The 24,368-nt window shown below is 39.4% G+C and overlaps 1 protein-coding gene across 1 annotated transcript in view; it reads left to right on the plus strand.

Annotated features, from left to right (window-relative positions):
• RBM33 (RNA binding motif protein 33) overlaps window positions 1–24,368 on the plus strand; it is a 1,894,586-nt gene that overhangs the window by 196,892 nt on the left and 1,673,326 nt on the right. Inside the window, exons 3-4 of the mRNA XM_044064784.1 lie at window positions 25–73; window positions 24,032–24,105. Coding sequence (XP_043920719.1) covers window positions 25–73; window positions 24,032–24,105 — 123 coding nt within the window. The remainder of the gene's footprint in view (window positions 1–24; window positions 74–24,031; window positions 24,106–24,368) is intronic.

The raw sequence follows: 24,368 nt of genomic DNA on the forward strand, positions 1-24,368 counted from the left end.
TATTTGCTTTTCTATCTTTTTCAGTGATCTTGATGATGATTTGCTAGGAGATGATTTGCCATCTGCCAAAAAGGTAAGCAAAGTACCTGTTCATTGTTTATTTTTTCTAGAGTATGTGCTTACATTTTATGCACATGCAGAGCTTAGTGTATGTAAGCAAGGTTTGGAAATGGAAATCAGTTAAATTATATCTGCACCAGTAAAGTCAGTGGAAAGGTGAAGTACCCAGCAATGTTATCCTTTACTTTACATATTAATTTATTTAATTGTAATTGTTACTGCTTTTTTCAGTCCCTTGTATCGAAGATCATCTTATTTGTAGGCATGTTTTTTTTCTGCTGGAGTGTGAGATTAAGGTCTTGTGACCCATAGGAAGCATCAGCTTCTGACGTCCATGAAGTTGTTCTGCAAGGAGTACTAACCCCTCCGCTGACTTCAGAAATTCCTTCTGAAGTCGGGCTCAGTAGGCTGCTTTCCTTGGCCATGCCCATTAAACGTCCAGTAAAAATAAACCGTACCCCAATAATGGCCTCTCCTCCTCCCTCGGCCCTTGGGCTGCAGGCTGAAGTCCAGGACCTAGTTAAGATATCACAGGAATTCATGACCTTCATTAAAGCCAGATAACCTTTGCAGACTTCAAAGTCTCCCTGGCTGCAACCAAAAAGGCTAGGAATATAGCCTTCCCAGAGGTGGAAGACTCCTGTTTCTTTGAAGGTGAGGAAAAACTCACCTACTCAGGACATTTGCATCTCCAAACCTATTCTGATGACACTGTCTTCTGCCTCCCCACCCAAAGACCTTTCCTTCAGGGACATGTTACATAAAATTAAAGCTTAGACACAATACACGGAACTATGAAATTTACCTCCGCTCGACCTTTGGCTATTCCTCTGGTACACGATGTTCATCGTGTTACCCTGCTGCAGTCATCAAACTTGGGTTATCCTGTCGTCAGGCGGTCCCGCAGTCGGCCGGAATTCCAAAGTCTTGGTCCGGCGTCGGTTGCTGTCACCTCTTCCCTGACGTCAGTGCTCCAGGGGTATATATATTGCAACCGACGCCATTTTCTCCAGTCTTTCTTGCCGCGCGGTGCCCGAAGCAGAAGCAGTTCGCAAGTGCCGGTCGGCCGACTCCTGAGATTTTCGATTTCGAATTTCAGACCAAAGTCTTCTATAAAGCTAAGGACCCCGTTGGGGAAACTTTTCTTGCCTTAGACCGATGTCAGAAAAAGTTAACAATTGTATTTCTTGTGGGAAGCAAATACCTCATAAAGATTTTCATTCTTATTGCATACCTTGCCTAGGCCCAGACCACGACGTCACTTCTTGTCGGTTTTGTGCTAGGTTTAATAAGCGTACTATTAAAAGACGGTTTGATTTCGCATGACACTACTTCGGTAGGTAATTTAACTACACCATGCCGTCGGAGCAACCGACTACCGGCGTGCACAAAAAACGCAGGGATAAAGACAGACAGCCCAGGCCTAAGCCAGACTGCGAGGCCTCGGCTGATCCGTTCTCCGGTCCTCAGTGAGGCTCCGACACAGCCCCTGACTACCGCAGATCTGGAACCCGAGACCGCTACAGAAATTTGGCGGAAGGCACCAGGCCGACGCAGCCATTTAGTTCAGGCCCTTCCGACGACATTGTTACAAAAGACGTCGGTGCTACAGAAACGCCATTGGTTTCTGAAGGCATTTTCAGACCGATGACTCTCACCATTAAAACGTTTTCTAAGTCAAAGACTCATACTAAATCTAAAAGGACTGCACTTCAGTATCCTGTTCAAGGCCCCATGCCTAAGAAACAGATGCTCAAAATGGCTGAAGATTTGATTTCTTTAATCAGGGGTTCCCAACCCCCTCCTGACAACAGGCCTAGACAAGAGGAAGATAATGCATCCTCTGAACAACTGTTCATTTTTTCAGACTCCTCTGAGGACCAAGATTATTCCTTCTCTCCTTATGAAGATTCTGATGCTGAGGACTCTATTCCCTCAGCTTCTCCTCCTGAAGACTACTCTTTTGGGGAAACTTTACACACTATGAGGGAACATTTTCATTGGGAAGGTCAGGACTACTCTGACTCGAAGAAAAGGCTCAGAGAGATGTTCATCGTGCATACAGCTGCAGTCATAACAGATGGGTTCTCCTGCCGTCAGGCGGGTCCTCGGTCGGCCGAATTCCAAAGTCTAGGTCCGGCGTCGGTTGTCGTCGCTTCTTCCCTGACGTCAGTGCGACAGGGGTATAAAGGAACCAGCCGACGCCATTTTCTTCAGTTTTTCTTGCCCCAGATGTCAGGTGCCCCCAGAAGGAAGGCAATACATAAATTTGTGTGATAATGCAGTGCAATATAATCAAAATACAGTAGTTGCAAGCAAATACATCATAAATGAAAACCCCAATCAAGGTTCTGTGGATTGGGGAAGAAGGTGGGTAAGTGGATGGTTTGATTTAAAGCTACACTGGAAACCAACTTAGGCATAAAGGAAGGATTAGTTCGTAGAGAAACTCTGTCTTGATGAAAAATGAGAAAAGGTTTCACTGCCATTAGTGCCTGTAGCTCTGAGACTGTTTTAGCTGAAGTTATATAGGAACTGAAGATCTGCAGAGAAAACTGGTTCAAAGGGAGGTGGCGTTAGTTTTTCCAAAACAAAATTGAGGTCCCGTGTTGGTGTAGGAGCTCTCATGGGTGGTCTAATGTTTTTTGCCCCTCTGAGGAACTGCCTTAGAAGAGGATGTGAAAATAAAGGTGGATCCGTGTTGTAGTGAGCTGAAATAGCTGAAGCATGGATTTTAATTGAGCTGAAATAGCTGAAGCATGGATTTTAATTGAGGAAAAGGGAAGTCCTTTGTGCAACATCTCAGCTAAATACTGTAGAATGTGAGGCATGTGAGGCTGAATTGTGTCTTGGCCTTCAGCTTGGTTCCAGGCACAAAACCTTTTCCACTTGTCCGAATAAGCCTTACTGGTGCTTGGCCTCCTGGCTTCCAGAATAACATCCAGACCTGCTTGTGAAAGAGGAGCTGGTTGGATGTTTAGTTGATTTGCCATGCAGCCAGATTTAAAGTTTTGAGCTGGCTGTGAAGAATCTGATTGTTTTGTTGTGTGAGCAAATGGGGGATTTGAGGCAATATCCATGGTGGGCTGTGGGCCATATTTTTCAATAGCGGATACCAGTGCTGGTGTGGCCAGTCTGGGGCTATGAGAATCAGTCGTGGTCTCTCCTTTTTGACTTTCAAAAGAACCTTTGTGAGAAGAGGCAATGGAGGGAAGGCATATACTGTCAGGTTTTTCCAACTGAAAGAGAGCGTCCACTTTCCAAGCTTGATGGTGAAATGTCCTTGTACAAAATTTTGTCAGTTGACAGTTTTGAGGACTGGCAAACAGGTCTATGTCTGGAAGGCCCCATTTTTGAGTTATCATTGCAAATATTTATGGATCTAGTTTCCACTCGTGGGGATCCTTGATGTTTCTGCTGAGGTCGTCTGCCAATGAGTTCTTCTGTCCTGGCAGGAATTGAGCTTGTAACTGGACTTGGTAGGCCAGAGCTGTGTTCCATAAGATCATTGCTTGCCTGCATAGAGGGTAGGAATGTTTACCCCCTTGTTTATTTATGTACCACATTACTGTGGTGTTGTCCGTCTTTATTGCAAGTTGTCCTGGATGTAATAGATCCTTGAAGGCTGTCAGAGCCTTCTGTACAGCTAGCATCTCTTTTTGATTTATGTGCAGATTTCTATGATCTGCAGTCCATAAGCCTTAAATGCATTGTCCTGCCATGTGTGCCCCCCAGGCGTAGTCTGAAGCATCTGTTGTGATAGTTTGCCTGGCTGGGGGCAAGGTGAAAGGCTGACCCTTGTTGAGGTGACATGTCTGTGACCACCATATAAATTCCTGTTGTAGGCAGGGAATGAGAGATATCATTGTGTCCAAGCTGTGGCTGTGTTGAGACCATACTCTTTTTAGGTACCACTGTAATTTCCTCATATGCAGCTTTGCAAATGGTATTATTAGTATGCAAGATGCCATGAAGCCCAAAGCCTGCAGAATTTTTCTTGCAGTTAATTGGGTCTTTGTTGCCATTGTCTTGAAATAATGAGTCAGTTGTAGTTGCTTGTCTGGCGTAAGATAAGCCTTCTGGGCCGTTGTATTCAAGCTGGCACCCAGGAATGTCATTTTTTGTGAGGGTACTAGTTTTGACTTCTTTTCATTTACTGTGTACCCCAGGCAGTTTAGTAGATGCTTTACAAAGGCCAGATGATGTAAGAGAATGTCTTTGCTTTCTGGTTGGATGAGGCAGTCATCCAGGTATGGATATATTTGAATTCCTCTTTGCAGTATGCAATTACTGGTGCCAGGCATTTTGTGAAAACTCTGGGCGCAGTAGATAAACCAAAGGGCAGTGCAGAAAATTGGTAATGGGTTGAACCTGCAATGAAATGGAGGTATCTTCTGCAACTTTGTCTGATAGGGACATGCAGGTATGCCTCCTTGAGGTCCAACGTTACTAGCCATGCTTCCTTGCCCAACATGGGAAGTAGCTGCTGTAGAGTTAGCATCTTGAATTTGGGTACTTGCAAGTAAGTGTTTAGAATTGAAAGGTCCCGAATTGGTCTCCAGGCATTGTCCTTTCTGGGCACAGAACAAAGGTGAGAGACTCCTGCATTCCTTGGACTTTCACAGGCAGCTTCGTTACTACTTGGACAAAACTAAGGCTTTCAGAAAATCTGACCAGCTCTTTGTAGCCTATGCTACAGCTTCTCAAGGGAAGGCTATATCAAAGCAAACCATTTCTAAATGGATAGGTCATTGCATACGTTTCTGCTATACCCATCATGGGAAACCAGTTCCTGCCACCATTAGATCCCACTCTACCAGGGCAACAGCTACCTCTACAGCCTTTCTCAGGGGGGTTCCAACCAAGGAAATTTTAGAAGGTGCAACTTGGAGTTCAGTACACACCTTTACCAAACACTATCACTTACCTCTTTACTCTAAGTCCAGGGCGGGCTTCGCCACTGCAGTTCTGCAGGGCCTTATAGCCTCCACTAACCCTCTATGATACTTCCCCCCTACCTTAGCTTTGGGATTCAACCCAAGTGTGATGACTGCAGCAGGGTAACACGATGAACATAGTACAGTTTTGTACCGACCATAAATGTAGATGTTCGAGTGTTCACCCTGCTGCAGTCCAGGTTACCCCCCCCTCCATCCCCTCTGATCTACTGGCTAAATCTCTTCAATGCCTTACTGATGTATTTGCTTATAGCTGAAGGGATTTTGTGTTTGTGCAGTGGTTACTCCATTTGGTACTAATTTCTGACCACCTTTTTGGGGGCACCTGACATCTGGGGCAAGAAAAACTGAAGAAAATGGCGTCGGTTGCATTATATATACCCCTGGTGCACTGACGTCAGGGAAGAGGCGACAGCAACCGACGCCGAACCAAGACTTTAGAATTCCGGCCGACTGCGGGACCGCCTGACGACAGGATAACCAAGTGTGATGACTGCAGCACCGTGAACACTCGAACATCTACATTTATTGTAGGTACAAAACTGTACTTTACTTTGAACCTCAAGGAGGCATACCTGCATGTCCCAATCAGACAATCTTGCAGAAGATACCTCAGATTCATAGCTGGCTCAATGCATTACCAATTCTCTACACTGCCCTTTGGCTTATCTACTGCACCCAGGGTCTTCACAAAATGCCTGGCACCAGTAATTGCATTTTGCAGACAAAAAGGAATTCAAATATATCCCTACTTGGACGACTGCCTTATTCAAGCAAAGAGCAAGGACATTCTTCTAAAGCATCTGACATTTGTAAAAAGATTACTAATTTTCCTAGGGTACACAGTAAACGAAAAGAAATCAAAACTAGTGCCCGCTCAAGAGATAATATTCCTTGGTGCAAGCTTAAATACAACTGCCCAGATGGCTTATCTCACGCCAGACAAACAAAGGCAGCTGACTCATTACTTTCAGTTGATGGCAACAAAGACCCAGCTCCCTGCAAGAAAAATTCTGCAGGCCCTGGGCTTCATGGCATCCTGCATTCTACTAATTCCATATGCAGGACTGCATATGAGGAAACTACAGTGGTATCTAAAAACTGTTTGGACTCAACATTGCCACAGCCTGGAAACAATCATAACTTTAATTTCCTGCCTACAACAGGAGTTTCGATGGTGGTCCCAGGCCTGTCACCACAACAAGGGACAGCCTTTCACTTTACCCACAGCCAGGCAGACAATAACACCGGATGCATAGGATTATGCCTGGGGGGCTCATATGGCAGGGTAATGTATTTTGATTTAGGAACGCATGTAGGAATAGGGGCATTAAACAAAATCACTAATTTGGTCAACTGAAAATTATCATTGAAAATAGTTTTGCAAAAAAATAATTTTTCCCCAAAAGGATCTAAGTAAATTATATTCATAAAACATGTGTTGACAATTAGCTATCACCTTTAGCTTGCATGTCCAGCATCCTGTTTCATGAGTAAACATTAGTTCCACTTTATGTAGAGTACATAGATTCAGTTAATATATTGCCATGAGAATAATTTATTTTGTAGAAGTAAGGAAGGAAGCTCGCATTGAAGAAATTAAAGTAAGTATTTTGTCATCCTCCGTTGTAGGGTGATTATTAATAGTTTTATAATAATTCCGGTAACTTTTTTAAATTAGGATTTTGTATTCTTAATTAATTTATATATTTTAGAAATATAGCCTTTCCCTTGAACTGTTTGACTGCTCATAATCCCATATTCTGTAAGTTTAGGAATGTTTTGCCTGGTTAATGGATACATTAATTTGATTTCTGTTAAAATGTAGTACCTTATTTCTTTTAATACTAACCACAGTTCATTAGCTATTTTAAATTTGTTCATAAGTTGTTTCATATTAAGAATCTTTCCAGAGTTTATCATTTGGTGCCAAAAGATTACGTTTTTCCTTCTTAGATTATTCATATTGTTAATATTAAGTGTGTCTAAATTATTTGGTGTGTAAGGAATTGGGAATAATAGAAAAGACCAATCTTTGATACCAGAATTTTTATTTAAAAGTGTTTGAAAAGAAGTTAATGTATTGGATGCAAGTTTAGAAGGAATATGTTTACTTCTGCTATTTAGAGTAAAATGTCTCGCCATCCAATGTAGTCTATTAGGCAGAATATTTATAAGTGAGGCATTGATGAGCTATTTGATTGTAGCCATATTTGTTCTTGAATTTGTTTCCATCTTGCCGAATATAAAGAATTTAACCGTAAAGATAATATTTTGACAATATATGATAAAACATATACATCAGAGTCTGGAAGGTTAATTCCTCCTGCCTCTCAGTCTTTTAAATGGTTATCCAATGCAGTCCTTCATAAAAAAGTTTAGCATTAGATTATTGAAGTGAATATAAATATATCTTGGAGGGAGGTAGTGAGATAGTTTGAATATAATACAATATTTTTGAGAAAATAATCATTTTAAGTAAGAAACATCTATCCTTCATTGTAAAAAAAAATTTATTCCATTTCCCAATGAGAAGTTTAATTTTGTTTAAGATATTACTAACATTAACATTTCATTTCGTTCATTATTTAAGGTGATCCCTAAATAATTAATTTTATCTGTAGCTGTATATTTAGCAAACTGTCATTCTTATTAGAATTTATAAGTAGCATCGTAGTTTTATTTCTGTTGGATTTAAGTCCGGAAATTTTCTAGAAGTAATCTATAACATCCATTAATGTTTGTAATGAATTATTATGATCACTCACTGTCAATAAAATGTTATCAGCAAAGAGTTGAGTCTTCGAAACTAAAGTGTTTGTGAAATGAATGCCTTTAATGTTTGGGTTCATTGTAATACAGTTAGTAAATGGCTCGATGACTAAAGCAAATAACAGAGGAGGTAAAGGGTAACCCTGTTTTCGTACTGTCAGTAATTTTTATTCAACTAGATGTGCTTGACCCAGTCTTAATATAAGCTAAAGAATTTTCATGTAGGTGTTTGAGTAAACTCATGAGAAAATCCACATTCATCCAATGCCTGAAATAGGTAATCCCAGCAAACTGAATCGAAAGCACTATTTGCATCTAAACTTACTGTAGTTATTTTATCTACTTTAAAGTTAATGTAATCAATAAGAATTCTTTTAACGTTATATGTGTTTCTTTTAACGTTATATGTGTGCCTATCTTTCCAGTTTGGTCTTCATCAATTAATAAAGGGATCAAATGTTTAATTCTACTAGCATATATAGCTATAAATATTTTACAGTCAATGTTTAAAAGGGGTATTGGTCTATATGAAGAGCATTCTTTTGGCTATTTATCTGATTTTAAAATTCAAAATATTGAAGTATATTTCCAAGAAGGAAGAATATTGCAGTAAATTTAAAGCTTCTCTAGGTAATAATTTATACATTTCTGGAATAATAATATCAATTCCAGGAGCCTTATTTAATTTTAATTTATTAATTTGTGATTTAATATCAGATATTGTAATTGATTTATCAGTTAACTTTATATGTTCTTTTGTTCATTTATTTTTGATGAGTTTTTTAAAGAAGGATTTTATTATGTTTTGTACTTGATTTTCTGTAATAGTAAAATTAATTAAGGGAAAGCATTTTTAAAAGATTCTAAAATACCTTCCAAGTCATAAACTTTTTTCTTAGTACCAGGGATATATAATTCTTTAATATGATTAGAATTTATAGTCTTTGTTCTATTTGCTATTCATCTTTAATTTATGGGGTTCATGGAATAAGAATTTTTTTTAAGTTAGTCATAGTTTTATGGTGCAGTATTTGTAAATATTTTTGTTCATCTCATTGTGTTCCTTTTGGAAATTACTGCTTCCTTTTTGCTATTGTATCCCACATTTTTTCTTATTTATAAACCATGTTAGGATTGTACCATATAAGTAGTAATTCCACACAAATGTTTTATTTATATTGAAAAAAAGTTTGAATTTCCTTAGCATAAAATTCCTTCAAGTCTTTTAAATTCATTATATATGCTGTGATTCTTGTAATGTTTACATATTGGGAGTCATTACTAAATCAGATGTGATTGCATTATGATCAGATAAGAGGCATACAACTACCTTAACTCTACTGAGTTTTGAAGAAATGTTTCTAGAAATACATGCCCTATCTGTTCCTGATTGTGTACCATGACAGTGAGAATAATATGTAAAAAAAATAGTGAGTTGGGGTCAGCAAAATCATTTACATCTTTAATATTAAAAGTATTAATAAAGTCTGATAATGCTTTTGATGTGGCTGGTTGCCTGGCTTGGGAATGCCTTCTGTGTGGAGTCTGCATGTCCTCCCTGCAGTTGGGCAGCGTTCGAAAGACATGCGTGCGTAAATGGGCATGTCTTCATTGAAGGTTGGGCATCAAACTAGCACCACGGCATTTCATAAAAATATACTGCCAATCATTAGCGGATCGGAGTTCCGCTGTGGCGACCCCTTAACAGGAAAAAGCCGAAAGACAAACAAACATTCTTTGCATTAGTATCATCATCAGATACAATTGAAGTCCCTTGCAAGTATTATACTCTCCTTATAATATTTTACATTTATCTTCAAAATTATGCTTCACCACTCATTTGTATTCGAGAATACTAAGCATAACATGCCAGAATTGTCATGGTAGGTTTTTTTTTATAATTTTGGGCATTAAAGCAGAGTTTTTCCACAAAATTGCTACCCCTCTTGTTTATGATGAGAACTTACTAAAACAGAATAGTTGTTGGAGTTAACTCTATCTTCTCATAGTAAATACGTTTCTTGAAGGAAAATAATTTGAGCATTGAATAATTGTAGGTATTTAAATAGACTTCCCCTTTTACAACTGTTACTTAGACCATCATCATTATTGGAGATACATTTTTGCAAATATTGTCTTTTATGGTGTAGGTTAGACATGTATATCTACTATTATTTTCAAGAAAATGAAATAATGAATATTTTAAAGGAAAAAAGGTTTATACCTATCTTCTGATATGCTATAAGTAGCAATCTTAGACACCCTTAAGTACACATTAAGGTAAGGTTATGCCTAAAATTAAATAAACTAAACCCAAACCTATCCTGAATTATAAAACCCCACACCTGAATAGAGTTACCATGTAAGTGTACTGAGTCAGTCATGAAACCTTACTCTACCTAAATTTGACTCTGTACAGAAAGTAGTAAACTAGTTTTTATTAATGTTTGAATTATAATTATGACATAAAGGCATAAGCTTTAGATCCTAAAGAAAAGTTGTACTGAAAGTTATTATGAGATTTAATAGCTATTCTCAAATCTAGTAAAATTACTATATAAAATTGTCAGATTTTAACTGCATAGTTAAAGTAAGGAAAGGAGAATTCATCATATTTATATTTAACAACAGCATAGAAATGTGGTTATATAGGATTTATATAAGAACTTTTGTTAGGAATGATTAAATAAACTTATCTACAAACAATCAGATGTGCCATAAAGAAGAGAAAGAGGAAAAGGTAGTTTGATTATAACATAAACTACTAAGGAGCTTATAGGATGAATTCTTTTAAGCGCCTCATGGATTTCAAGTAAAGCATCTTATAATATTAAAGGAAGGAAGGAAATATTGAGTAATAAGAAAATTAATTCTTAATCCATACTGAAAAATCATTTCAGCAATGTTTTCATAACAGAAAAACAGTAACTTTGATCTTATGCATAGAAATCAAGGCAATATAACTCAAATCATACATATAATTACTAAATAAAATGAAATCATAAGTTATTACTAATATTCAGTGTTTTTCATTATGAATAAAATTCAGAAAGGACTGTATTAAGGTTAAATATGAGTTGTAGCATAATAGTTATAAAATAGTCTTGTGTTAGTACATCTCTTAATTAAATATAAGCCAATCATTTTAAACTGAGAATATATAGTGGTTTAATTTGTTTATATTTATTTATTGTCATTTGTTGACCGGAAAGTCCACTAGGTTAGAAACCCATTTTCATTGGAGGCCCAATGAGAAAAGCTCCAGTTACAATGCAAAGATTATTACAATATCATACTATTAAAATAATAGAACAGTGATAAAAAAAATACGATTTTTAGTGATCAGAATATTTTATACAGTCAGGTAAGGTGTTGGTATTACATGTATAATATTTTAATGGTATTATACATGTACAGTATTTTAATGACAGTATGCCATGCAGGAAGAATAGCAGTAGGTAATCTGTTCATTTAAGCACTTTGATAGAAGAGAGGTTAGTGACTTGAGCTGTTGATTACAACAGATGAGACAGTGAAAGAAATACAGATTAATTATGCTGAGAAGTAAATGAACATAGATAATATGGTAGTTGTCAGTTAAGAATAAAAGTGTCAGATTATTCAGCAAGGTCCTATGATTGCAGATGTATTTAACACCGTTTTATATTTCTTAGTCAAAAGAAAAGGAATACAGAAACATAATCTTATTGCGTGCCTCAAATTAAAATTAAAATGTCAAAGGTAAAAATTACTGTCCATAAGGAATAATGAGATAACAAAATATGTGCTTGCCACTTTAAATATTTAGCTGTGGTAGTGTTGTAAAAATGCATAGTAAAATATGTAAAGTTTTTCAGTGCAAAACATATTCATTAAAGGAGCTTAATGTATGTGAAATCTTTAACTGGAGCTTTATCATTTTAAACAGGCAGAAAAACAGTGACTGCTCATTTATAACCTTTGACCTTAATTTTTACATCATCACAGAACCTCAAAATTCTCCACTGAGTGCTTGCATATTCACAAGTGTGTACTCTTAAAAAAAAATATTTAATATAAAAAAAAAAATCTGGTGGAATGATTATGAAAACAGCCTCAGCTTGTGTTCTCAGCGGGAAGCCGAGAATGACTTAAGTAAACATTTTAAGCACCTAAAAGTGTAGTGCACGCACAGGATGTGAGAAACAGCTTTTTTCTCTCAGGAAATGAGAGACTTTTATCCATAGAAGTTGCCTGGTATAAGTAGATGTATTGAAGCATCAAAAGAAAACTCCATAACAATTAACCAATAATTAGCCACTCAATTGAACACAATGTCACTAAAATTGTGTAAGGCAGCCACCAAACTGTAGATACTCCAGTAAAAGTTTTATTCAATGTCCAAAAAAACAATTTCAGATCGTCAAGTGCTTTCGTCCCTACACACAAAAATGGGACTTCATCAGAACAAACAATTAGCTTAAAATAATCCTTTTTATATATTAAATCATTTAATTATCTAATTAAAGTCCACCTCCTTAAAAAAAGAAACGTACCCTTTTTTTCTTATACAGTTAGTTAAAAAAACAGAACTTACAATGTTGTTGTGTCTTTTCGGCTTTTCCCGGTTAGGGGTCGCCACAGCGGAACTCCAGTCCGCTAATGATTGGCAGTAGATTTTCACGTGCCGAGTTGCCAGCTCTGACGCACAACCTTCAATGAAGGTATGCCCATTCATGCATGTCTCCACGCAGAAGACGCTATAGCTGAGAATCGAACCGGACAGCGTCTTACTGTGAGGCGACAACGCTACCGCAGCACCACCACAAATATGTAATGTTTCTTTATTGAGCAAAAGTAATCACTTAATAGAGCTTTCAGCACTAAGAACAATCACCCTTGAAAGCTTTCCTCAAAAAACATAATATAAATATCCATTTATCACAAAACCATTTGTTTAGTACAAACTACTGCAAAACCTTATATTTAAAGCTAAAAAGTCCCTATAATTAAATATTCATTCCTGTTGAACTGTTTTATGGAAGGGTAGAAAATAGTAATCATTGCTTGCAGTTTTCTTTAGTCAAAATAATATGAAATCAAATTACTAAAACTAATGATACGAGCTAGATGTTATACTACAGGTAATGAAATATAGAGACAAGAAGAAAACAAAGTAATATTTTTTAACTTTTTTATATTTTGAGCATGTGATCCATTTGTGTGAATCAGTTCAAAGTGTTGTAGCAGTTTGATTTTCTTCTTCTTTCTTTGTTGAAACTTTTCTTTGTTGAAACTAGTGTAATAAAAGGAAATACTTTTGAATAATATGAAAGAAGTAAAATAGAGTGCAAGATGTTCATTTGTCCTTCAGTTTCTTCTTCTTGGTTTCAATTTCTTTCCAGTCATTCTTCTCAGCCAGTCTCTTCACTGAACCGGAGCACCAATCCATGCTTTCTGATTGTTCTAAAATGTTGCTAGATTTTAAAAAAGAAATGGCTGAGAATAATGTATCAGATGTCTTGGTTCCGTCAGGAAGAAAAACCTTGTCTGGCTGGGAATAAAACATGTGTTTTGATTTGTTTCTTTAACTCCTTTACTACAGGACTGTATTGTTTCCTCATTGAAATAACTGTAGAGGAGTAATCATTGTCAAATTTTAATTATGTTATCCTTAAATTTAACAGGATAGTTTGACCAAGTTATCTTTAAAAGGAAAACATCTTAGTGTTATAGATCTTTGTTTATTTGGTTTGGTAGATGACAAGGGGGCAGCTAAGGACCTGTGTGCTCTTTCAATTCCAAAAGAAAGAAATTCTGGTAAATTCGGGATGTTGGTAATCCGGGATGTAAGGAAATGTAGTCATATTATCTCCTTCTGTTTTCTCAAGTAGTCCATACATGTGGAGGTTGTTTCTTCACGATCTTTTTACAGGATTACCAGTTTTATGTAACAAAGTATTTTGTTTTAAAAGAAATTCCACTTGCTGCTGTTCTTCAGATACTCCTCCCTCTGTATCATTTAATGATTCTTTGATGCTGGCAGTCTGAGTTTTTCAATCTCCTGTGGTTGTTCCATATGCTTTTTGCACTAATCTTTGAAGGTGCCAACTTAATATCCATTTTGTCTGTCTTTATCAATAAATTATGTATGCTGCTGAGTAAGGAGTTTAACTCTTTCTTGAAAGACAATTCTTGTGAGTTGTTTTTATAATAGCTCATACTGAACTGTCAGAGTCTTTATTGGTTGTAATTGACAGGAATGTGATAAAAGATCAGTTCAAAGCAAAGTATAAACTTCAGGGATACTTGGTAGATGAATAAGTCCAGAATCTTAAACAGTTGAAAATTCTTGTCAGAAATATGTTTTAGATAGGAGAGCTAAGAAAGAATGTTGTTAGCCTGACACCATCTTGGTCATGACCCCCCTTTACGTTACCTTTCAACACCAAATGTAATGACTTTTTTATATTATTCCTTTGGAAGGACAGTCCACAAGAGATGCATTCGCTTGTAGTTGGCCCCCATGTCTCCTTAAAGAAGAACTGCACCCACAGACTAAAAAAAAAAAAAAAAACATGTTTATTTCATCATGGTTTGGTGTTTCCTATATTTTAACACCACTCTGGGACTATTTACAGGTCTTTAAATACTTTCATACGTACTTTCTGGGCCTGACCACATGGGGTCTGGCATCTTGAAGTAATTCTGATGTTTAGTCTGCCTCTAGGTATCCCACAATGCAGTGCTTGTCTGAAAAAAAATTACATCACTCAGGCCTATTTCTTCCTAAAGCTCCTGTCACTGCATTGATTTTTATATGCATACACTGCTGTTTTTCAGTCAGTTAGTTTAAAGTAACATTTCATGCCATTCAGTGGCTACTTGAAGCACATTGTGCTGATGCCACAGTACAGACTTTGAGTGCTTTTTACTGCTTCTTTTTAGAATGGTTAAATTGCAGTCTTTTGTGAAGCCTGAATTGTACTACTTTGATTCATCTCCCGTCACACCTAACTTTCCTAGCTGTCAAAGTGCTAAGGGTAATTTGAGCTTTTACCTGCTGTGGTTGACCGTTCACAGCAGAAGACTTGACTCATGTACTGTTTTCTTGTTCTAGCCTTTACTTTTGCGTCGGTACGGTAAGGACCAGGGAGCTGTGACAGCACAGCATGGGTGGGAATTTAGGAAGGTTGTGGTGATTTCAGTTTGGGGAGGGAATTGGCCAGAAAACTACCTGCATTCAATGGCCTTGATGACATCAATGAATTGGAGACTGCAGCAAGCTTTTTCAGGGTGGAATGAAATGTTTTTGAAAGTAAAACTACCACAGTACAGTAATGTGGAGAGAAACAGTTGATTTAAAATATTTTAAATGCTGTACTGTTGTTTATTCATAGCAGGGACAGTACATAGGGAGAAAAAGGACAGAGAAGTTGAGCATTTAATAATAGAATCCCATTGTTGTCCTTTAACTCCTTCCTGCTTTTCAACTTGTACCGAGATTCATCCAGAAACCCAATCCATGCCAAGCAAGAGTAATTTTCATAGCCCTGTTTTGGGCCTGCCAGACGTGATTCATCTTTGAGTTGTCATCATCTAAAGAGAAGTCATCTTCTGTTACCAAAGGATTACAGTCTGCTACTGCTTCCATCTGGGTCCCCTCATGCAGACATTCATTCACTTCATCTGACTGCATGGTTACTTCAGTTTCGGTAATGACTAGGGATGCATCCTTCCCCCAAGAGGTGGTCAGGCTTATAGAGATATCTCAAAAAAAAATCACTCCAACCAGTGTGTAGAAGTCAGTTGGACAAGTTCACCTTGTGGGCTGCAAATGAGAAGTATTGACCCTTTTGATGTTCTTTGTGTTTCACTGTTGCAGTCCTGACTTGTAAGGATTCCTGCTGTGGAAGCCCTTGGCCAGCCAGACTACCCGAGTAAAAATCTTACTTCTCCTAAGGCTGGCAGAAATCCTTGGGTATAAATGGAGCCAGCCAACTCCATGACATCCGTCTTTTCCTGCTGTTGAAGCCCGAAGCAGTGTTTCAGTACATTTGGTCAGGCCACACCAGAGGGAAGTCATTTAAAACCCAAGTACCCTGTTTGGGAACCCCCCCCCCACTTTAACCCATGTCAGAAAAGGGTAACAAGCGCCTCTGCTGTGGTAAGCAAATCCAACATCAAGACTTGCATACATTGTGTGCCACCTGTCTAGGCTCTAATCACAATGTCTCTGATTGGTGGTTTTGCTCCTGCTTCAACTGTAGGACCATCAGGCATAGGGATGAAATCTTAGCTAGGTATCTTTTCCACCAGTTTCTACTCTAGGGATGAACACTTAGCTAGGCATCGTAGTGTGCCATCTACTTTGCATCATCTGATGGTGTCTGCCGGTCGTCTTGTGGTTGAGCTCCCTAAATGTAGGAAGGACAAGGAAAGAAGACCCAAGCTTAGGGCCTTGGATGACACTCGTTCCTGATCTGCCAGTCCCTCAAGGCTTGTTATCACCGAGGAAGGAGAAGCGCTTTCACAGCCCCCTTCTGCAAGCAAGATGGTGGACAAGCCTTTGTCAAGACCCAAACGGAATCCGACATTCTGTTGGGTCCCTCAGCTTCTGCTCCGGCTTTGACTTTCAGTTTATCGGTTGGATCTGGAGTCGATCAGCAGATCTCTTCTTTTGACTAGTGATCTTGTACAGTTGACGTTCCTTTGAGGCATCAACCAGTATCAGTTCTTCTTTGCAAAGAGACTGGTGTCCGGATTGCAGACTTACCTAGGCCAAGGCCAGAGCTCCCTCCAAGGAGGGTTCTTCCCCAGGCCCTATGCCTATCCCTACTGGCTTCCATGCACAAGGATATAAGCAAGACTTGGTCAGGTTAGCTGAGGGCCTTATCTTCTTAGTTAGAGCTAGGCAACCACCTTTTGAGTTTTCCCCAGTGAAAAAGAAGAGGGATCCTACCCCTGAAGTTTTCTCTGAACCTTCTGATTCAGATGAAGCTTCTGACCAGGAGGAGTCTGTCTTTGAGGAGGGATCTTCCTTCTTTTGAAGATTCAGATTGTGAAATTTGGTTTCTGCTCCACCTCTTGAAGATGTCACTTTTGGGGACACACCATGCCACGAGGGAACATTTCCAGTGGGGAGGTACAGGAATACCTAGAGTCTAAAAAGAGAGTTAGGGAGTTCTTTGACCTCCCAGAACGCAAACCTTTGGCTATTCCTCCTGTATTGGATGGCCATGGTAGAGGATGAGGATGTTTTTATGGATTCTTCCCAAAGTCCAGATTCCCTACTTCCAGCCCCTCGAATACCAGACAGATTTTACAGGGTACTGGACTCGCATAAATACCTCTTCAAAAATCTCTCTGCTGATCCAGAGGTTGTCGCTCCAGGACCCAAGGGAGCAAGTACCAGCTCTTCAAAAAACTCTTTACCTGCTGACAAAGAAAGCAAGGCCCTTGTTAGGTTTGATAAAAAAAAGTTTACACTTCTGCTACCTTAGCCATGAGGACCCAGTTTCATATGATAAAATACCAGCAAGCTATTTTACATCAAATGAAGCAAAATATGTCCTCCCTAGAGGACAAGAACATTTCCAATTAGTTGTTGGACCTTTGCCATTCCATCTCCCATGTGGCTTGACGCTCATTACTGTGGCTGTGATGCCATGATGCTATGAAGGCAAGCCGAGTTGCCATATCTGCTTTTGTCATTAGAAGGCATGCTTGGCTTAGAGAACAGACCTTACCAGACCATGTCAAATCCAATCTACTGGCTGCACCCCTGGATAAGGACTTCCTCTTTGGGCCAGAAGCCGAGGCTGTGCTCAAAAAGATGAAAGATGAAGCAAAGTCTATGCAGACTGTCAAGGACTTACTCCTAGGTTTAGAAGGAGTTTTACCACTAAAGACTGGTCCTTTTGCTTTCAATCAAAAAACAGGCAAAGGAAACCCCGGAGGTAAAGGCCTGAAAGGCAGCATCAATCACAAAGGCTCCGGCAGTGGTCCTTGGAAACCTCCAGACAGGGGAGTTCTAGGCCATAGGGCCCTGGCAGAAAGCAGCAGTGACTCTTCCTTTCCAGAAAATATAGAAGGAAGGCTATCCCTGTTCAAAGAAAATTGGTCCCTCATTACTTTAAACAAGTGGATTCTGAATGTTATCTCATATGGTTACAGGCTCATTTTCAAAGAGCTGTTAAGATACTGTGGTTACCCAGATATTCCACAAAAATCAAAGAGCAGAGGCCCTTTCTCAAATTTACAGTCTGTGCTCACAGGACTCAGTGGAACTGGTACCAGAGCACCAAAAAGGGAAGGGGTGTTTTCCAGGCTATTCCTGGTTCTCAGAAAGGAAGGCTCTTGATGCCCTATTCAAGACCTGTCCACCTTCAATCACTCCCTGCTGGTACTAAAATTCAAAATGCTGACTCTTCAAAAACTTCTTCCTATGATAGCCCCTCAGCCCTTAATGAGCACCCTGGACCTAAAAGATGCTTACTTGCACATTCCTGTAGAGGAATCTTCCAGAAGTTTTCTACGTTTCAGAACAAGTACTAGTTACTTTCAATTCTCTGCACTGCCCTTTGGCTTGTTTACTGCTCCCAGGGTCTTCACAAAGTGTTTAGCCCCTGTGATCATCTTCTGCAGAACAAGAGGGATACAAATTTACCCCTATCTAGATGACTGCCTTATTCAAGCCACGAGTTGGTCAAAGCTCCTCAAGGGTCTGGCCTTCACTCAGTACCTCCTCTCTTCTTTGGAGTTTACCATAAATCTTTGCAAGTCCACCACAGACCCCCTCCACCAGAATAGATTTCCTGGGGGCTCTTCTGGTTTCCACCCTTCAAAAGCCTTCCTCCTTCCAGATTCTATACTTCCAAAACATTATGCTGAGACAATGCCTGTCAGCCAGGGAATTCCTCAGAGCATTAGGCTACATGGCATTTGTATCCTCATGATCCCTGTAGCCAGGCTACACATGAGGAAGCTCCAGTGGCACCTCAAGAATCTGTGGTGCCAGCACTCACAATCTTTGGAGACATAAATTCAGCTGATCCCTTGCCTCAAGGAGGAATCTGCATGTCGGACACGGGCATGTGCTCAGAACCTGGGTCTATCCTTCAGGTTCACCCCTCAGGGCCAGTTCAACAGATGCTTCAGAGACCGCCTGAGGGGCTCATTTCCAATACCTTCAGTCCCAAGGCAGATGAGAACTTCAGCGCTGAGACAAACAAACATATAATTTGGAAAGAACTCATGGCAGTTCCAAAGGGCCTAGTAGCTTTCAAAGAAAAATGGAAAACGGGGATTATGCTAGTAAAAACAGGCAACACCACAGTTATGTGGTACATAAACAAACAAGGAGGCACTCACTCTTACCCTCTTTGTCGACTAGTTGTGCAAGTTTGAGAGACAGCACACTCTCTGGGGTTGCACCTTGTGGTACAATACCTTCCAGGTGCTCAAAACACTCTAGCAGATCACCTCACTAGGAACTGATGGACCCCGACAAGTGTCATCGGGAAACATTTCTCAACATAGTCCCAAAATGGTGATCCCCACAGATAGACCTCTTCATCATCAAAGAAAATGCTCAACTAAAAAAAATCTGTTCCAGGTGCAAACTACCCATAGCCTGGAGGAAAGATGCTTTCTCCTTCCTTTGGAGCCACCTTTACCTTTATGCATTCCCCCTCCCACCTGTTCCTCCTCTGGTTCTCCTAATGTTAGGGAAAATGGCCCAAGTGTCATTCTGATAGCCTCAGACTGGCCCAGACAGCACTGGTGTCCTCTGCTATTAAATCTGCTATCGAGTTTAACTGACGAAAATCCGTGGCGGTTACCACAGAGAGTAGACCTTCTGACTCTGGACAAGGGGAGCTTTGCACATCCCAACCTGAAGACTGTCAGACTCTCGAGCCTGGATAATCCCCCATCATCCTCCTGTAGCATATCCTTACCAAATAAGTCAAGGCATTCTTAAGGAGGCCAGAAGGCCTAGTACTATGAAATCATACCCAGCCAAGTGGAAAAGATTCTCCATTTGTTGCCAGCAGCATGCGCTCAATCCTATCTCTGCCATTGTAGATTACCTGGCTACCCTGGTTGACAGAGGGCTTTCCTTTTCTTTCATCAACATTTACGCCTTTGCCATTTCAGCCCACATTCTATTCTTCCTCCTACCTTCTCCACACTCTTCTGAAACAATTCCTTAGGTAAGTGATTCACATCAGACCAATCGGGAGACAAGCCACACCTCCATGGGACCTCAGTTTGTCCTGGAAAAATTGACACTTCCCCCTGTGAACCGGCAGCTTCTGCTGAATTAAAATTCTTAACTTGGAATACTGCCCTTTTACTGGCTATCAACTCAGCTAGGAGGGCCTCTGAGCTGCAAGGTATAATGGCAGTGGAACCATTTCTAATATTCCAGCCAGTCAGAGTATCACTCAGGACTAATCCATCCTTTATGGCCAAGGTGGTCACTGACACGTCCTAGAATCCAGCTATTCACTTGGCCACCTTCTTCCCCAATCGTCAGAACTTGGGTGAGACAATCCTTCACTCACTGGATGTGCATAGATAGCTCCGCTACTGTCTCGACAGAACTAAATCTTTCAGAAAATCAGACCAGCTCTGTGTGTCCATTGCCATTGACTGAAGGGAAACCAGTTTCCAAACAGGCTGTCTCCAAGTGGATTTCTTCCTTTTGTTACAGCCATCATGGTAAAAAGCCACCTGAAGCTGTCAGGACTCACTCTACTAGGTCCACTGCTGCCTTCCTGAAAGGAGTTCCTACCAAAAACTCAGAACCAACCTCAGTTTTATGCCTAAAATAATTGTGCAGACTAACGTAACCAGTGTGTTAACCTGACGTTATTCTTCCATAACAAGTCTTTCCTTTATGCTGAAAGTGGCCTCAGAGTTTACTTTGAGTCAGGCTATTCATCTCCATGTTTTCTATCCAGAACCAAAAAAATAGGAGAGAGAGAATTCAGTAAATTTTAGAAGTCTACAGGCAACACAAATACTACACTGACAGGGGAGAAGCGATCAGGAATTCTAATGAACTATTTCCTATGAAGGTAAGAAAAAAAGGGACATCAGTGTCAAAAAAGTTTCTAAATGGTTATCTGATGATATTTCTTTTTGTTGTTCTTGAATAGCAACATACTTCTGGGCAAAGTCAGGGCCCAGTTTACCAGGGCTTTGGCTACTTCTCTGGCTTTTTGGAAAGGGATGGATGCTAGAAATATGCTAGAGGCAGCAACGTGGCTGTATGTACATACACGTATCAGAAGTACAAACTAGATTATTTCTTTAGATCCAGAGCAGGATTTACAAAGTCTGTTCTTCAGGGGCAATTAGACCCTGATTCCGCTTCCTCCTCTCTTTTATTAGGGTATTTTGGCTGTCCAGTCCTTGGCAGGATATGTCACATATAGCTTAGGCTGCTCTAACAGTGATCTATTTGAACATCTACTATTATGGTAAGTTTACTTACACAACTGCACTGTCTGGTTTCAGTCTTTTCTTTGCCTCTTGGATGTTGCAAAGAACACTGTCTTCATGGTCTCATTTACATTTTTGAGGATGTGGATGCTACAGTGAGCTGTGTGGTGACTCTGCCAGCAGAACTACAAGACCATTACAAGACCTTCTGTTAGTGTCAGGCCTTTGTTAGTGGGCTGCGATTTTCTCACTTAGTTATGCTTGCCCTCCTTTTTTGCAGCCGAATGTCACTGGCTCTTGATTCCAGTTAATTTTCTGGTTGACTGGAAAACTCTCGTGTACCTTTGCTCTTTCAGGGAAAGAGGATCTCCAGGAAGTGGACACCTTCAACAAACCAGCTAGAGCAACAGGTAGTATTTCTTCACCCTGAAAGCAGATTTCAGACCATAGTCCATAATGGCCTGGTTGGACTGTCAGACTGTGGTGAGGTACCTGAAAAAAAATGGGCAGTCCATATTGATACCTTTAAATAGAAATATATAGTAATTGCATTATGCTGTATTATAGAGCATCAGTGACAGCCACTTATTTCCCAGAGGAAGTGTATTTGATGTAAAACTACCCTTTCCTGGAGCTGAGGCAGAATAGAGGTTGACCTTTTTATTTTACTGCACAGGAAACCACAGTATTATCTCATTTATCTCTCTCCAGCTGAGCAGAGAGGAGTTGATAGTGGTCATGTTGTCTCTGTCTCTCCATCTCTGCAGTGGCAGGGAAGTTTCCGCTAATCTTTCTTTGGTTTCTGCTGACTCTGCACCTGCTAGTAAAATTCAAAGAAGAAAGACTGAGTCATCCTTGGTGCTGCATGTCATTGAGGAGAGGTGTGGCTTCATACTTTTCAGGTACCTGATAGTGTAGAACACTATCCCATTGCAAACCAAGGAAGGTCGTCCTTGGTGGTGATAGCCAGTTCCACCTACATCATGGTCTAGAATTATCCTTTAGATAATTTGCTTCTGCTTGAGCTCCCATTGGGAGTTTTGGGAGTGTTGAAGCTGCCAGACTTACTTTACTTAGTTGCATTTCAGTCTGTGGAGACATTTATCTCGTTCCCCCTCATCTTGTCAGTCTGTGGGTAATCCTGAACTTTCATGGAAACCACTAACTTGGGTCTCCTAATTCCACTGTCAGTGTACATGTTTGTGGTATGTGTATACTTTAACACTTTGGTGGGTAGAATTCTGGCCTAGCACTGACAGTTCTTTTAAGTGGGCTATGCATCTTTGCATACTTTGAAGAACATGTTTTTCAATGGGGCTTGAACTTCAAGCTTGATAGGCTTTCCTTCCTACTTCTGAATGTACAGGTAGGTTCACTGACTCAGCAGGCTACTTTTCTGGAAGTATTTTTTTTTATTGCTTTGCCTTGCTGGGAAGATCTCTAAGCTATGGGTCCTGTAGGAAATCCTGCTTGGTTGTAAAGGATTGAGTGTTCCTAGAGTTAACCCACATTTTCTTGTCTAAGTGATTTCAGAACCATTTTTAAATTAATCAATTGATCTCCCTGTTTTCTTTACTGGGACAGAATACAGAAGAGTCCTCCGTATGCTAAATGCACACTGCCATTTCAAGTTTTATCTGAAGGTAGTGCTTGAATTCAGGATGACAGTACAGGTCTTTGTTTTCTTGTTCCTGGTAGAAACCATCTTAGAGGTGGCAGATCAAACCCTTTCCATGTAGACCACCTGACTGCAAAACATGGTAAGCAGTTAATAGACCCCAGTGATTTTTCCAGATATTTCTCCGTTATGGGTTTTAGGGCAGCAACTTCTTGGGTTAAAATATGAACTGAGGACTAACATTTTTGCTTGGGTTGTGGTTCCATGAGTTTGGGCTCTTTAATTTCTCAATGTTTGGAATTGGCTTTCTGAGCTTTCAGTTTCTCATGTTCCTCCTGTTTTCAGCTTCCAGGTGGATTTAAATTGCACTCCTTGGGATTTTACCCAGTAGTTACTCCACTTCAGAATTACCAAAGACTTCTATGAAGGTCTTCTGCTGTGGATTCTTTTTTCAGTACTACTGTTCCACTTCGTCTGGATGGCTTTTCCATACAACTTCTGGTAATGTGTTTTTCCTACAAGTAAAGAAAAAAAAACATATATGTTTTATAAAAGTTAGGTGTGTTTTGTTTCTCTGCTGTTCGGATTGTGCTTGGGGTCAAATTAAGTAGTATCAATAGGTGTACATAACTTTTTTTAATTATGCATGTGATTTCACATTGTGTTGTTAAAAAGCACAAGTGCCTTCAAACATAGGAGCTAGGGAAAATTATTGAGTTCTACCCAGATGGAACTGTAGGAAGAGGAGAGAAATCACAAAAGTTGAGCACTGCAAAAGGCATTGCATGTTAATCTTTGTGGTGTGTATGTATTTATTTGTTTAGACAGATTTGTTGCATTATTTTTGCATGTCACTTAGAAAATATATTTGGAACCAATTTGTAAGCAAACTAGGAAGTCAAAGTAATTTATTTGCACTGCCCGTTTGTCTTATTCTAAAATGAAAACCCTAAACTTTAAACTGTTTATCAGTTCCCGTCTTTTTTATGTTTTTTGTAAACTCTGGGAAGGGTATATAAATTTCCAGGATTTTTTTTTTTTTTTTGTGAAGAGTGGGTATGTTATTTAGGAAAGTGTACTTAAAAATTATGGATGAAAAAACATTTTAAGAGTTAGAGTTATTGCTTTTTGATATAGAGCATTTCAACTTGCACTAAGTTTTCTTCTGCTTCTCTTCATATCCTTGAAATAGAATCTGTCTGATTTGTCTGATGAAGAGCTTAATGATGAGCTGTTACAGAGTGATGAAGAAGAAGAAAGCTACAGGTAACTTCATTTATCATGTAGTTTATACTTGTAAAATAGATCAAACTAAATCTTGGCTAAAGAGAAGTGGTAAAGCATAAAAATGTTATTTATATAAAGTTATTATAAAGTTATCTTTATTATGAAATTAACATTAAAATAATTGGCAGAAAAGGTCGGGATTCAAGTCATTAGGATTGTTCATTTTTTCCCCATCAGGTTTACTACCCCTTATGCAAGCTTAAAGGGAGCTGATGTGTAGTCAGAGTCCTCCTTTGGCTGCA

Source organism: Protopterus annectens, chromosome 3.part0, assembly GCF_019279795.1.
Source record: "Protopterus annectens isolate FY-2018-M chromosome 3.part0, PAN1.0, whole genome shotgun sequence".
In the NCBI taxonomy this organism is placed as follows: Eukaryota; Metazoa; Chordata; order Ceratodontiformes; family Protopteridae; genus Protopterus; species Protopterus annectens.